Source organism: Camponotus vicinus, unplaced genomic scaffold (genome assembly GCF_025532165.1).
Source record: "Camponotus vicinus isolate PSW18456_S1 unplaced genomic scaffold, iyCamVici1.0 SCAF_1, whole genome shotgun sequence".
In the NCBI taxonomy this organism is placed as follows: Eukaryota; Metazoa; Arthropoda; class Insecta; order Hymenoptera; family Formicidae; genus Camponotus; species Camponotus vicinus.
The window spans coordinates 31628281-31643249 of NW_028141945.1; the positions used below are offsets into that span (position 1 = coordinate 31628281).

A 14969-nucleotide genomic window follows, 5' to 3' on the forward strand; every position below is an offset into this window, starting at 1 on the left:
GCTACACTGGTTCAGAGGTTATCCTTTTTACTCTACATTTGGAGGAAAAAGATAACCTCTAAACGAGTGCAGCCCAGTGCAGCCAGTTCAGCTATAAAGAACAGACCTTATATTCACCATCAGATCGGCCAATCCGGTAAGTTTGTCAAGGATGTTGCCTTTGACCTTGTTTCGTTGCGCATTGGTTTTGAAGCGCGAAACGAGGACTCGTGTACCGAGAATATCGGGAGAGGGAGATGTCAGATGTCAGGCAATATCAGATCAGATGTGTCAGATGTCGAACTGCACATCATCGTTGTTAATTATTGTTATTAATTCTATATCGTCAGAATGACGATGCTCGATGTATCTGCATCAGTGCAATCTTTATTATTAATATGATATCGTCACTTAGACTGGAAAAACATTGTCGTTATTGTGAAGTAAATATATTCGAGATTTTATCATTTCTTTAGATTGTAGAACACACTTAATTCAATGTCGTCATTGATAAGCTCCTGATACGATAACTGTTAACTTGAATCGTATAGCAATGAGTACCAAACATAGTCCAGGAAAAATTACATTAGGGATGATGAAAGGTGGGTTGAAAAAATGTTAACAATTCAAGTTTAATATTTATAACAAATATTAAGCTTGAATGTAATATAATGTAATTTTTTAAATCTTTTATTATATCTTTGACTGATCTCTTTCTACAAAGGCAAGCCAATTGCCACATCTGTACCAGTGATTCATTATCGAGCTAATGATGATGAACTGGACGAACTATATCCAAGCTCCTCTGATGAAGAGAAACGTGTCACTCCGGAGACTGACAAAACGAGGCTCCCGTCAAGTCCCTCTAAAGGTAGTGAGAATGGCCAAGGATTGGAGAATGGATCAGAGAGACGTTCTATCGATGGTAATGTATCTGAGGGTACTCCTCCGTCTTCAGATCCATGGAAGGTGTTGTCTGAGATCAAACGAAATATTACAAAGACATTTGAAGAAAAACTTTCTGAGATAAAAAGCGATAAAAAAAAGAGAAGATATAACAAAGATTCCAGTATTAGCGATTCGGAAGATCCAGGAGAAATTACGCCAATCGACGAGAATGTCAATGAAAAACAAGATAAAGAAGGTTTGCCTGTTGCTCGCAATAAAAGTGCTGCGAGATTCGTGGGTTTTTCACAAGTAAAAACTGGTTTAAAAACCAAAAATTCTCAAGACGAAAGTGTAGAGAGCGGTGTAGAAGCTGCTGAATTTTCCGAATCTACTCCCGAACAGCCTCTTTTTGAAACACAAGATTATTTTTGCAACGAGGATAAAAGAAACGATATCACGAGTCATCGTAATCTTTTCAGTCAACCAGATGGAGGCATCCAGATGAAAGAGGAAATGAAATTTAGCACATTGCTCTCTCGTATAAAAGATCATATATTTCAGCAATTGACAAAGCAGTTAGCTGCACTATTCATCCTTGTGTTTGCTTTCTATTATGTGGTTCCATTACCTCCACATTTGGTCGGTTTCTTTATAGGAGTTTTCACTACAGTAATAATACACAAATTAGTACAAAGAATCAAGGAAATTTTAGCAACACCTTTAAATAAAGAGCCTGCACACATAGTGGTTCCTGTATTGGAGATACCAGCAGTGGAGGAGCATGCAGTCCAAGAGAGATATGAAGGATGGTTGAATGAATTGCCATATATCTATGATCCCCTTAACTATCATGTGGCACGCACGAAGTCAGTTTTTTTCAGTCTGGAAGGTGGAGTGCTGCGCGTTATGGAGACTAGAATGAAAGTACCAAAGAGAGCCGTATGGGATGAACCTAAGCGAAAATTTAAATTTATTAGAAAACGCGTGTACAACCTCATTGGTGCAAAGATAGAATTGTTACCAGAAGGACTCATTCGGAGAAGGTAATTGTTATATTATATTTAGTTGATATTTTATGATAATTTTTTTATACATAGGATAAAAATATTTTTCATACACAGGAGATGGAGCAAGAAATATCCAATTTGTATTACAATGGATCCAAGAGCATTACTAGAAATTATGAACGACTGTACAGATCTTGGAAAAGAATCTTTCGAGGATGAGAAGAAAACTGCTCAGGCGGAAGGAACTGATCAGGAAGTCGAGGAAAATACCTTCGGTGAGGAGACAAAAAGTGAGGACGAAGACTCTAGATTTGAATTCCTTAAAGATAATGATGAAGATGAGTTAAAGATTGATGAAGATGAAGACGATGACGATCTTTCGCAATCTAAGTCCTTAAGAAGTATTTACGAAGATTGTCGCGACAACGAAGAAATTACCAAATGTAAACTTTATGTTTTCGCGCGTGCCGACCGAGAGAAGGAAGATTGGTAATATTTCTTTGCAACAAAACATCTTTTAAATCAATCGAAATAATTAAGAATGGCTCTAATTAAATTTCTCAATTCTAGAAATATGATTTGAAACTTGAAAGTTCTTCCTCTTCAATCATTGATAAATTTTAATTTAAGGTGATCTTTCAGGTTCCGAAGATTGGTATCAGCAGCATCTCTTTCGAAAAAACGACATTCCACTTGTTCTATAAACGATTGCGTATCCTGCGCGAGTGTAATTTCTGTACCGGATGTGGCAGAAGCAAAATTGCTCGAAACGTCTCCCGAAATGATCTATAACACCTATATGAGCAAGTACCTGAATGTAAGCAATACGGAAATCAAATTAACTTTAAAATCTTTTTAATGTTAAGCAAGCGATTATTTTTTAGATGGATCCTGAGGGTTCTCCAAAGGAAGATGATGTTCTTTGGGTGAATTGTCTTCTGGAACGATTACTCTTCGACATGCATAGTTGTCCAGAGACAATTAATCTCATTCAGGATAAAATACAGCGCAAATTGTCTAATATAAAACTTCCATACTTTATGGAGAGCCTTCTCGTAACAGAACTAGTGATAGGACAGGACGCTCCGATGATTCATAAAATTAACAAGCCGGTACTCGATGAACGCGGATTTTGGCTTGAGATGAATATTACTTATAAGGGTTGTGTGACGATGACTGTAGAGACAAAATTGAACCTAATGAAACTGACGCGTGCGAATAGTGTCTCCGGTGAGATCATCGACGAGAAATCTATCCCCACCAGATCACCGATATTCGACAGCGATGTAGAAGATAGTCCAGAGACATCCACGGAAGACGAAGATGTCGGAAATGTCGCATCTTGTGTCACATCCAAAGACGCCACGTAAGTAATTAATAAAGTAAATCGTATTTTAATTTATGACTTGTTTTTCGTTTCTTTTTTCGGTTTAATATAGCTAATAACTTTTCATGTATTTTTAAAGAAACATGTTTTTTTTATATTAAAAATAAAATTGATGAATTACACACTTAATTCTTTGCAATTAAATTTCACAATTTATGCAATACACTTTTCATCAATGAAGCTTCCATCTTAAAAATTTCTCTTAAAGAAGTCCATGATTTATCGTATAATAATCGTATAATAGTATAGATCGTATAGATCATATAATAATTTGCGAAAATAATAAGATTAATTAGATTTTCACATATTACAGACCAATTCAATCTTCTGGCAAGAAATTTCTTAACATGGTTGATAAGTTAACAGCCAACAAGTATTTTCGTCATGTAAGCGAATAATTTTTAATGATGTTTAAGTTTAATTAATTAATTTGTTACTTTATTGATAATTAAGAAAACAAATTACAAAGCTCATTAGCTCATGCTAATTTTTGAATAATTTTTAGGCTACTGAATTATCCTATATACGAAGAGCGATGGAGGGTGTTTCTAATACAGAGATCCGCTTCATGGTTAGCATATCTAGCATCGAGGGTTGTCTTCTAATAAACATTCCTCCACCAGCTTCTGATCGACTCTGGTACGGTTTCAAGCCCGTGCCCAAAATCACTCTTACTGTGCAGCCAACTCTTGGGGAAAGGACTGTCAACATTGTATATGTGACCAAATGGATTGAGAATAAGCTGCTCAGGGAATTCGAAAAGCTAGTAGTTCTACCAAATATGGACGATCTAGTTTTATCATTCTGTCCAAATTATCCCTTTGTCGTGACGTAGACAAATTTTACATCAGCCAAAACAGTTTCCTGCTTTTACATTACTTTTTTTGTATGTAATTTGTATGTTTTTGTATGTAATTTGTAAACAATATTGTCATTTATATAAGTGGGAAATGGATTTTTTCTCATTAATATGATAATTCGAAATTCGTAAATAGAAATCTCTGAAAAAAATTAGATGCTTAGATAAAAATGATATACCATTAGTTCTATTTTTATATAGATTTTTTAATATTTAAGATTTTTTAATATTATCATATTTTTATTGCAAAAAATTTTTATTAAGTATGTGCAGTATTTACAAGAAAGAGAAGAATGCTCTTGTGATATATCATTAATAATATTATCTTTATATTTAATGAAAAAAAGAGGCGGAAGAGAAAAAATTTACTATGACTGAACATTATTTTTATTGAAGTATGTACAAAGAAATTAATGAGCAAGAGAGATGCACGAAAAAATAAGGCAATTTTATTAATGTTTAATTAAATGCAATACTCGTTGCAGGTTGTTTAATTGTATAATTATAAATATCACGAGATTAATGCCGCGCCATATTTTAGATGAAAAAAAATACTAATATAACTATCTATGTGATCATGCAATTAAGTCATTTAACGCAAACAGCAAAATATTTTAAGAATATTGTTACAATATCGTTAAGTAAAGTTGAATTACAGTAAAGTTAAATAATTGGTTATTGTGAGTGATTAAAATGGGCAAAATTATCAAAAAAGAAAAAAATATAATATATATATATTGAACTAAGATTCAACTCGCGTGAAAGTAGAATTTTTTACACCTTGATAATTAGGCTCGTAATCGAAATATAGTTGATCGACAAAGTGTGTAGAAGAAGAAAGTACATGATGTTAATATCACTTATCAAAAATGAATCGTGGATAAGCGCAACGCCTAAAAATATTTATTTTGTATATACGACTGTTAAGATAGAGAAATGTAAAATAATGAATCGGTTATAACAAATAAACATGTAAATTTTATTTGTTTTCTGCTACAAGAGAACAAACTAAACTTATATTCAATAGCTTCTTGACGATGTAGTAAAAAAGTTCACTCTCCTCCGTCTCTAATTGATTAAAGTAAATTATACCAGTAAATTGTATCATTTTAACGACATTAAAAGAAAGCAAAATGTACATATGTGAATGTATTAAGTGAATAGATAATTTGTATTTACTAGCCAGTTTGATCTATGAGCTGTATTATTTTGTTTGATACTATACAAATATATGTGTGTGAACGTTCGTGTATTTGCCTCAGGGAGATTATATAGAATAAATCCTGGATTCACAATGTGATTTTATTTTATGATAAAAATCACAAAATGTTAAAGATAAAAAAACTTTTATCAAATATATAAGATATAAATTATATTAGAAAGGCCATTTCATATGTTTAAACATAAAATTAATACTATAAAACAAATATATTTTGTGAAGATTTTTGAAACGATATTTTTCATTTAAGACTTGTACTATTGTTGAGCTCACGTTGTGGATCCAGAATTAGATCACAGAGTTATATTGTAACAGTTTTTGCAAAAATAAATTATTGTACATCATCAGCTATTTCTTAAAAAAATTTTTCTTACAAAAACAAATATTTTTTTTTTAATTCGGTATTTTCTATTATTATATAGGTTGTAACAACCTTTCTTTCTATCTTTTATCTTCTACTAAAGTGATCTCGTGAACGGTTGTTTATTATATACACGATACACTTAAAAAAATTAAAAAGTACATAGAGAGAAGAATACAATATATTTCTTTTTATTTCAAATATATTTTCTTTATTTATCGTACATATCTTCTGCTATACTGATAAGAACAGTTATTTCGATTGGTATAAAAATTTATAAAACTTGTTTATTAAATCTGTACAATTATTATAACTCTAATCAATACAAACAAATTATACTTAATTCTTCAGCAAGTCATCTATATAAAATTTCTATGTATATAGAGTATCTTAATCATTGTGCACTTTTTCTTAACAACAAACATTAGATTTTATTTCCATATTAATTTCAAATGTAAAGATATCGGTAATTAAATTATAGAAAATATAAAGCTGGATATGCATCTACGAACGAATAGCGAATGCGAACGTACGGACATTCGCGTACGTGTTCTGAAGCTGTTCGTTCCTTTTCTCAGCTGTAACGAACACGAGCATTCGGTCAGATTCGCTGTGTGTTCGCTATAAGATTTCAAGCCACGTGTAGCATATAAAAAAAATATATTATTCTGATATTTTATATTATAATATAAAATATCAGAATATAATATAATAATTTACCGTACGTTTATTGTACAGTTTTACTTATTGTCTATCTATTAGCTAATTTGTATTTTAATTTGTATTTTTTTTACAGCTAAGAAAAGGAACGAACAGCTTCATAACACATACGCGAATGTCACAATATATATGTAACATATATATATATATATATATATATATATATATATATATATATTGTTAAAGTATAAATTACATTATTTATAAATAATCTATATTTTAATAATATTTTTGCCTTCATGTATATAAACATATATGTATATAGTTTAGTATAAGAATATATAAGTATTATGATTCCACAATAGCAGCGAACAGTACGTATGTGCGTCCACATCGCGCATGAATTGTCCTTGATGTACCGCCTCATAAGCGAACCGAACCAAACGCGAATCGAATATTTCGTTCGCATTTGTTTTGGTGTATACATCTACTAAATGATAACAACGAACGTTCGCGTTCACTGTTCGTTCGCTAAGGTTCATATTCTGAATCCTCTTTTATTGATAAAAGTGCCTTTAAAAGTGGCTTATAAGCCTTCTGATTGGCTGTAAGCCACTTTTAGAGGCACTTTTATCGATAAAAGAGGATTCAGAATATGGACCTAAGTGTATACCCAGCTTAAAATGCTGAAAAAATATCAATCTTGAAAAAATGTAAATAGATAAATAGATAAAATCTTTATACATGACCTCACACACACAACATACAAGTAAATATTATTTTAATGAAAACTGTAATACAAAGATTAAATATTATATAATTGAGAAAGAAAGAATTATGAATATAAGAGAGTCTTAAAAAAGTAAAGATTTGAATAAAATTAGTCTTTAAGGAAAAGTACACAATTTCTGGGTTATTCTGTATATAATAATTCTTTTGCTCTCTAAAACAAATATTAGAGCAAATGTACTTTCTATCTTCTCGTGCACGCTTTTCCACATTTCTCTTAATGCAACAAATAATATCACAGTTTGGAGATCAACAGTCTGACAGTTGCATACGTACACCAAGAATGATGCTGCTTATGTATACAATACTCTTGTATATGGCTAGATTGGCAGTTTTTCAATATGGCATTGTTACCACAGATTTTGTAGATTCCCAGTTTTGCATCATGATAAATATTCACACTGTTATTTAATGTACAGATCTTTACAACTTTCTGAAAAAAAATTTTAAATCGCATTGACTAACTGGTAAGGACACAGGGTGCACTATTTATCTCCTGTACAGTCTCTTTCCATGTCTCCAGCATAGGAGCACAAATCAAAACGAGGTCACCGAGACGTCGTTTGGCCATTATCATGAATTCGCCAGGACCATGTCGCGCGTTACACACTAATGGAACTCTCACGCGTATGTTTTTCTTAGAAGCTGTTATGTTGGTGTTCTCGTTATTCTGTTAATATGCATCATATTTTATAATTTAATTTGATTGTATATTATAAATTTGAAAGAATCTAAAAACCGTTATATTTCATCTCATAAAGCTCATTACCTCAGTTTCTTGAATTTGGCGTAGAATCTTGTTAACACTGAGCACCAATTCGGCAGTGTCTAGATGAATCTGCTGTTCAATAGCTGTGATAGTGCCTGTAGCAACCAAGTCACTCTGACAATAAGCATTGGCAAGTTCCTCCATAGAACATGGTCTGCATTCTTCTTCTTCATCTGAAACATGCAGTACACCTCCTTTCGGTGAAGCTGATTCTAGTTCATATTGTAGCTTGACCTTGGTGTTTTTAAAGGAATAATCGTCCTCCGCTTCCATGAAGAGGGCGACACGTCTCTGCCAGCGAAAGCATCGATGCGAATTTTCATGTTTGCCATCAGATGAAGAATAAATCTGTCTCAACATGCGATTGGTTTCTAGGAACACTCGTGCAGGCCCAGAGATCTTAACACATGTGCGTAAACCCAATTTAGTAAAATCGATGGGACATCCTCTCATGGAAGAAGTTGGAAAAGAGAGGACCATTCTCACAGCACCACGAGGATAACTCCATAATACAGTTCCTCGTGCACAGCGCAGATACACTGATCGGACACCACCACTTTCACTTTCTCCGCTATACAAAAAGAAGAGTATATATATCAATGACATTTTTTACAAATGTATCGAGATTACAATAACAGCATTAAGTTGTGCATTATGCATAACATTAATATGAAAAAGTATACTAAAATTTTTTCTATAGAAGACGAAAAATGACTAGTGGGAGAAATTTATGAAAAATAATATATTTCTATTCTATGGCCAAAGAGAGAAAGAGAAATTTAAATTACATCAGTTACGTACTAAATTTGTGAAAATTAAAATGTAGAATAGAAAGACACTAACCTTCCAGACCAGTCGCATTGGTCCACAGTATTTTCGTAGGCGGATACGCTGATGAAAATCAAACTAACAGCAACAATTATCGCGCGTAACATTTTCAATATTTATACACTATATAACAATCGTTACAAACGTGTCATATGTTTAATGTCACAAGGATGCCATTGCGAAAATTGAATCGCGATAGAATACCTTCTTATTAGTGAATTAAGTACTCGAAGAATAATCCTTTTGCTCGTTTCTACAATATTTTAATCAAGAACGTAGTCAAAAAATCTTAACTGGATCGAAACTTATTAAATAAGGACGCTTATGGTATGGAGTATTTCGACACTGTCTTTCCAGATGGTTGGTTACTCGACGAACGACTGTGCGGGTTATGATACTTGAAAAGGAGATTTCGACTTTCTTGTAAAAGATACACAATGTTCACAGGAAAGGTGAGGCGGTACCGTATCGCGGACGGCAAACACAAGCCCAAATACACGTACAAAGAATGTAAACATAGTCTCACGATCGTCCTTGTTAAGGACCGCCCACCGAGAACGAGAACCTCGCTGCGTTCTCTGCCAGCGCGTTACGCGTTCTCTTCTGGACTGCGTGGATTAATTAGCACGTCGCGGAAACGTGTTTTGGCCATATGTACATATACAGTTTCTTCTATTTAGCTTTCTCTACTTCGTATCCTCGAAGATTTTCCCCCGATCTCCAGGCTTATCTTACAATAATGGTACAAATACGGGAAAAAGATCGTTGTCCTCTCAGTCCTCCACTCGCTCTCTCACTCTGATCTCTGATATGATTACACGGCAAAAATGCTAGTGTAGGCTCCAACTGACAAGCCTTCCTCGTTTGAGTTAGATTTGTTAGATCAGCTAGATTAAGATTATTCGGCGATACTTTGAGTCTTTAATTTCTTCCCTCGCATTTGATTAATGTAATCGTTTTATGATTAATGTAGTGCATGTTGTGTATTTCATATAATCTCTTATAAAAAAAGGTAATAATCCACTTGGATCACAAAAATTTCGTTTCTTTAATTTCATTTAAAATTTTTTCGTTATCTGTCCATTTTTTGTCCATCATTAAATCTGACATCATGACTAGATCAATTTATCTGTGCGACTATTTACCCTGTCATATCCCTAAAGAATTAGAAGATTATGTACAGCAGAGGAATAAAAAATGCATATATATATATATATGCATTTTTAAAAAATATATATATATTTTTTTTTACCGTAAAGAAAAAGAGGGAAGAGGATCAACAAGGCCATCACGAGATAGGATACATCTGTCCAGGAGCTGGGTTAAATGTTCAAAAGGATCGAAGGGTCGACGCACCAAAAGATCGCCCATCAGAAAATTAATGATATCAGGAATCCTTTTTTCTTTCAGATACAATATCGCTTCTTGCTCTCGCATATTCTGCGACGTGCAATGATTGACGTTAATTTTACAAGGAATATCGCGCGTCTCTCGTTGTTCTGAAAATAAATTTGAATAATTGCCCATAGAATTGAATAGATTAGTTGCCGATTCTTATCGGTCGAATTATTCCATCTAGTAAAATGGAAACAGATGGAAAAATTATTGCCCTCTCGGATGCCTACGGGATTGAATTTTTTTTAGGATCAAGCTAGACTTAGCGCGACAATTATTTTTACTCATTTCGAGACCAGTATTTTATGACTGCTCGCGTTCGAAAGGTGGTCCAAAACAAATGACGTTTCCACTTGCTGCTGGGGAATTAAAGTTCCTATGACACAAGATCTGTCGATTCCATGCGATATCGACCTTATTAAGCCGTAATCACACTACAGGTTGCGGACTCGGTTGCGGTTGGAATTGACCAATCCGAGTAGCCGACCGACAAATTGCTTTTTTCTGATTGGACAATTACAACTACAACTGAATCCGCAATCCGTAGTGTGATTACGGCTTTATACATTTGTTTCAATCTTTTTGCGATGTATCCAATTACGACGATTTCTTGGTAGTTATTCTATATTATTAAAATTAGAGTTTTTGATTTAAATTTGTTCAATAAATATATTAAATTCTTTTATATTTATTGAATTTTATATATTAAATTCTGATAATTGTGAAGGAGAGTGTGGTGTCCTCATAATATATAGTTTTCTATTTGCTCAGCTGATTTTGACAATTAAATTCTATTAAATTCATTACAAGTTAATTATTAAATAATAATTAATTGTGCAATACAATGAATGTACTTTTAATTCCTTTTAGAGAGAATATGGCAATGTTATTCAGTAGAAGTGCATCTGTACTCTGGCAGAATCCACAACATAGGCTTTTGTTAAGCAAAACATTCTATACTTTAGACTATAAGAATTTCAGAGAAAATAGGCACAAGTATGAGTACAGGCAGACTCGTAATTATAAAAATTTTGGTCATACCAGAACAAAACATACCTTTAAATATAGTTTGACACTTTTGATCCCCACTGTTGGATTATTTATAACTACATGTGTTGGTTGGAATCGGTGAGTTAATTATGATATTAAATTATGTATTTTTACAATATTTAACATATTTATTGAGAGTAAAAACTGTTAAATATTGTAAAAATACATAAGAAAATAATTCTCGAAAGTTAAATTTTGTTATACAATTTTGCTAGTAGATTAATATAAAGTATTATCTTGCAGATTATTTGATATAACACCTAAAGTAAAAGCAGCCAGCATGTTAGTGGAAGAGACTCAGGATAATAAAAACATGGAACAGACAGAACAAGATTTACAAAAGAAGAAGAAAAGAAAAAACAAGATTGGATTTCGCGATAGAAAGGTTTATTAAAGTACACTCTTGATATTGATTTCACATATATATGTATTAACATAATTTTTCAAAAATATTGAGTAATTCCTACATACATTACATCAGATACTTGTATTTACATTATTTATATCATACAAATTGTATTTTTATTATTAAAAAAACAAGACATCGATACTTGTATTTTTTCTTGATTATATATATAGAAACGAAAATTAATAATTATAGAGTAAAATAAGGAAAAGAAACATACAATGTGCAGTAACTATTTTTGTATATATTGTTAAACACAATATAGTATTGTATTTAACAATAACTAGACATAACTTTATATCAGCAACAATATTATGCTTTATTTGCATCAGCACGTGTCTGTACAGCAGAACGATGCAGGCTGAAGTGTTTTTGCAGATAATAGAGTACGAGAACAGGATAAGGGCGTATTCAACGCCAGATAAAATCTTTCGTTATTTTGCAACTGTGAAAGTGACTAACTTAAACAGTGTTGAAATATATATGACACCTGATGATTTTCTGCGTGCTATCACACCAAACATGCTACAGCCAAAGGGTAGGGCTTTTCAAAATTGTTATATTGGTGCTAATGCAGTATATAATCTACTTGGAATTTACTTGTCTTTTTATCTATAGTTAACTATTTTACTAAATCTTTACTAAGCACTACTTACTTGTTTCGCTCTGCTAACCAGAAGCTTTGCAATTCTACATGATACAATTTGCATGAAGAAAATTCTGAATAAATAAGAAAATTACTGATTGTCGAAATCAGACATGGATAATATTATTGGAGCATATTGTACACTACTAATCCTTTTCAAGAATTTTGCATATTTTTGAATTTTGATTACCAACTAACTATGTGTATGTGCAGATAATAGAATATGAAAATCGTATAAGGCATTACTCCACACCAGACAAAGTGTTCCGTTACTTCGCGACCCTCCAGGTCTCGAACAACGATTTGCATGAGGTGTTTATGACGCCAGATGACTTTTTAAGATCAATGACACCTGGCGTGAAACAGCCCGACGGTAATCCGATTATGCTTCGCTTATTTTGCATTTTTTTCAGATTAAATGTTGCTTGGCAGTACTCCCAATTAATTGCAAAATTATGTTGACTGATTGCAAAGATATTACGCAATCAATTGCAATCAGTTCTTTTGCATGTGCAAATTTAATTAACATTTTAGATAATAATTATAGTTAAATAAAATTATGAATTGTAATTATAATTTGCAAATTATAAGAGTTTCATATTATAATTATATATCAGTTTGTATATTAAATCATATAAAAGATATAAGAAAAAGGAGGCTTTATTAATAATTATAACATCATTGACTTTCAGGTCTTGGACTGGATCAGTACAAGCGTTATGATCCAAAGGTATATTAAAGAGATTCAATAAAGAAGAAACATGCAAGATATTCCTATGTGACAATGTTTTCTTTTCTTTTAGAATATTCATACAAAATTAGAATTGGAATTGGATGAAGACAGTATCTTCTACAAACTGGGCAGTGCAGGCCTCATTACTTTCTCTGATTACATCTTTTTGTTGACAGTATTATCAAGTAAGTTGTATATCCACTATTTCATATTAAATTTTAATTATGTAGGAAAATATAAGAAAGAAATTTATGTTTAAATATACATATCAATTAAATTTTCTAAGATATACTATATGAATATTTTAATGGCAAAATTTTATTTTACAGCCTCCAGACGGCACTTTGAAATTGCCTTTAGAATGTTCGATTTCAATGGTGATGGCGACGTCGATTCCGAGGAGTTTGGAAAAGTGGCTACATTGATACGGCAACAAACTAGTATAGGCACTCGACATCGTGATCATGCAACCACAGGAAATACATTTAAGGTCATAATTAATTTATTAATATTTTAATAAAGTTTTTAAAAAATAAATATTAAACGCGCTTATTAATTCTTTGTAAAAAAAATAAATATAGGAACGCGTTATTAACTCTTGATGTCGAAATTATATATTTAAAAACTCAATATTTAATTGAAAATAATTAAAATTTTTTTATTTTAGGGAGTGAATTCCGCACTAACTACGTATTTCTTTGGACCACAAATGAATCAGAAACTAACCATCGAGAAATTCTTGGATTTTCAACAACATCTGCAACGAGAGATTTTGAGTCTTGAGGTAAAGATCAATTGGAATCTGCATAACATATAATCATCAATTTAATATTTTCATTTATATTTGATTATTTAATGTATGATTATATATATATATATATATATATATTATTTTTTTTTTTTTTTTTTTTTGCTTAGTTTGAACGACGAAATCCAGGTGAAAATGGTAATATTACTGAGGTAGATTTTACGGAATTACTATTGGCTTATGCCGGATATTCAGCGAAAAAGAAGGCGAAGATGTTGAAAAGAGTGAAAAAGGCGTAAATATATGGAAATATTTAATTTCCTGATATTTTTAAATTTTACATACTCAAATATTGATTGTTTACAGCTTCAACGAAAATCCGAAAGGGATTAGCAAAGAAGAATATCTCAAATTCTTTCACTTTTTGAATAACATTAATGATGTCGATACAGCCCTGACATTTTATCATATAGCCGGCGCATCTATCGATCAAGGTATAATCTAGAAAATAATTTTTATTTTATTTATTAGATTAATTTCACAAATATTTTATTTTATCGGAAAATAATCAGTGTTATTTAAAATATTATAGCAATGTGTTTTGCATTTTTATTACGATATTTATTATTTATTCATAAATATTCATAATTATTTCTATGTAATATTGCAGCGACGTTAAAACATGTAGCAAAAACTGTAGCGCACGTCGATCTGAGTGATCATATTATTCAAGTGGTGTATACAATTTTCGACGAAAACAGTGAGTTATTTTTACAATATAATCTAATGTATACTATCTAATTATATACTATCGCTCATTAACAGACTGTTAAAAACGTGACTGTAGTATCTGTGATATAATATATAGACAAAAAGATATATCATCTTGAATGTGGTAAAATTATTGAAATATTATGATATGTTGAAATACATTTTGTTTTTTGTAGTGGATGGACAACTTAGCAATCGGGAATTCGTTGCTGTGATGAAAAATCGTGTTCTTCGCGGTTTAGAAAAATCGAAGGATACTGGATTTGTCAAGTTAATTCAATCTTTGATAAAGTGTGCAAAAAACAGCAATCTCCTGTCGTACGATAAATAATTAAAGCCACACATAACGACACCTAAATACTATTTAATTTATATGTAATTAAATCAATTTAATTCATTGTAATTTATATAAAAATATAAAAAATTATCTCAAAATTGAAAAAATGTAAAAATAACATTTATAATAGAATCGTT

General features: G+C 31.7%; 3 protein-coding genes across 3 annotated transcripts; 1 reads left to right on the plus strand and 2 right to left on the minus strand.

Moving 5' to 3' along the window:
* Positions 1-181: 181 nt before the first annotated feature.
* LOC145969074 (uncharacterized) lies at positions 182-14930 on the plus strand. Its single transcript, XM_083094947.1, has 18 exons — positions 182-581; positions 704-1910; positions 1989-2363; positions 2517-2691; positions 2759-3240; positions 3575-3647; positions 3767-4092; positions 11012-11269; positions 11435-11576; positions 11976-12135; positions 12936-12973; positions 13047-13161; positions 13306-13466; positions 13644-13760; positions 13895-14019; positions 14091-14218; positions 14395-14484; positions 14672-14930. Exons 1-18 carry the CDS (start codon positions 533-535, stop codon positions 14824-14826), a joined length of 4176 nt encoding a protein of 1391 aa, XP_082951073.1. The 5' UTR covers positions 182-532; the 3' UTR covers positions 14827-14930.
* On the minus strand, positions 6631-9325 carry Metrn (meteorin). Its single transcript, XM_083080398.1, has 3 exons — positions 8762-9325; positions 7919-8489; positions 6631-7819 (listed from the first exon to the last, which is right to left on the minus strand). Exons 1-3 carry the CDS (start codon positions 8851-8853, stop codon positions 7610-7612), a joined length of 873 nt encoding a protein of 290 aa, XP_082936524.1. The 5' UTR covers positions 8854-9325; the 3' UTR covers positions 6631-7609.
* Positions 9523-10466, minus strand: LOC145960740 (uncharacterized). Its single transcript, XM_083080418.1, has 3 exons — positions 10372-10466; positions 9999-10245; positions 9523-9903 (listed from the first exon to the last, which is right to left on the minus strand). The coding sequence occupies exons 1-3, from the start codon at positions 10427-10429 to the stop codon at positions 9888-9890; spliced, it is 321 nt and encodes a 106-aa protein (XP_082936544.1). The 5' UTR covers positions 10430-10466; the 3' UTR covers positions 9523-9887.
* Positions 14931-14969: the final 39 nt, after the last annotated feature.

What these genes read in the sequence shown, in the direction of transcription:
- LOC145960740 (XM_083080418.1), bottom strand. Translation starts at nt 10,429, where the DNA reads ATGAGTAAAAATAATTGTCGCGCTAAGTCTAGCTTGATCCTAAAAAAA. An exon ending in CCTAAAAAAAATTCAATCCC is followed by an intron (nt 10,246 to 10,371) that starts GTAGGCATCCGA and finishes ATTTATTTTCAG; the next exon opens with AACAACGAGAGACGCGCGAT.
- LOC145969074 (XM_083094947.1), top strand. Translation starts at nt 533, where the DNA reads ATGAGTACCAAACATAGTCCAGGAAAAATTACATTAGGGATGATGAAA. An exon ending in ACATGTGTTGGTTGGAATCG is followed by an intron (nt 11,270 to 11,434) that starts GTGAGTTAATTA and finishes ATTATCTTGCAG; the next exon opens with ATTATTTGATATAACACCTA. An exon ending in AAACATGCTACAGCCAAAGG is followed by an intron (nt 12,136 to 12,935) that starts GTAGGGCTTTTC and finishes ATTGACTTTCAG; the next exon opens with GTCTTGGACTGGATCAGTAC.
- Metrn (XM_083080398.1), bottom strand. Translation starts at nt 8,853, where the DNA reads ATGTTACGCGCGATAATTGTTGCTGTTAGTTTGATTTTCATCAGCGTA. An exon ending in CAATGCGACTGGTCTGGAAG is followed by an intron (nt 8,490 to 8,761) that starts GTTAGTGTCTTT and finishes CTTTTTGTATAG; the next exon opens with CGGAGAAAGTGAAAGTGGTG. An exon ending in GCCAAATTCAAGAAACTGAG is followed by an intron (nt 7,820 to 7,918) that starts GTAATGAGCTTT and finishes GCATATTAACAG; the next exon opens with AATAACGAGAACACCAACAT.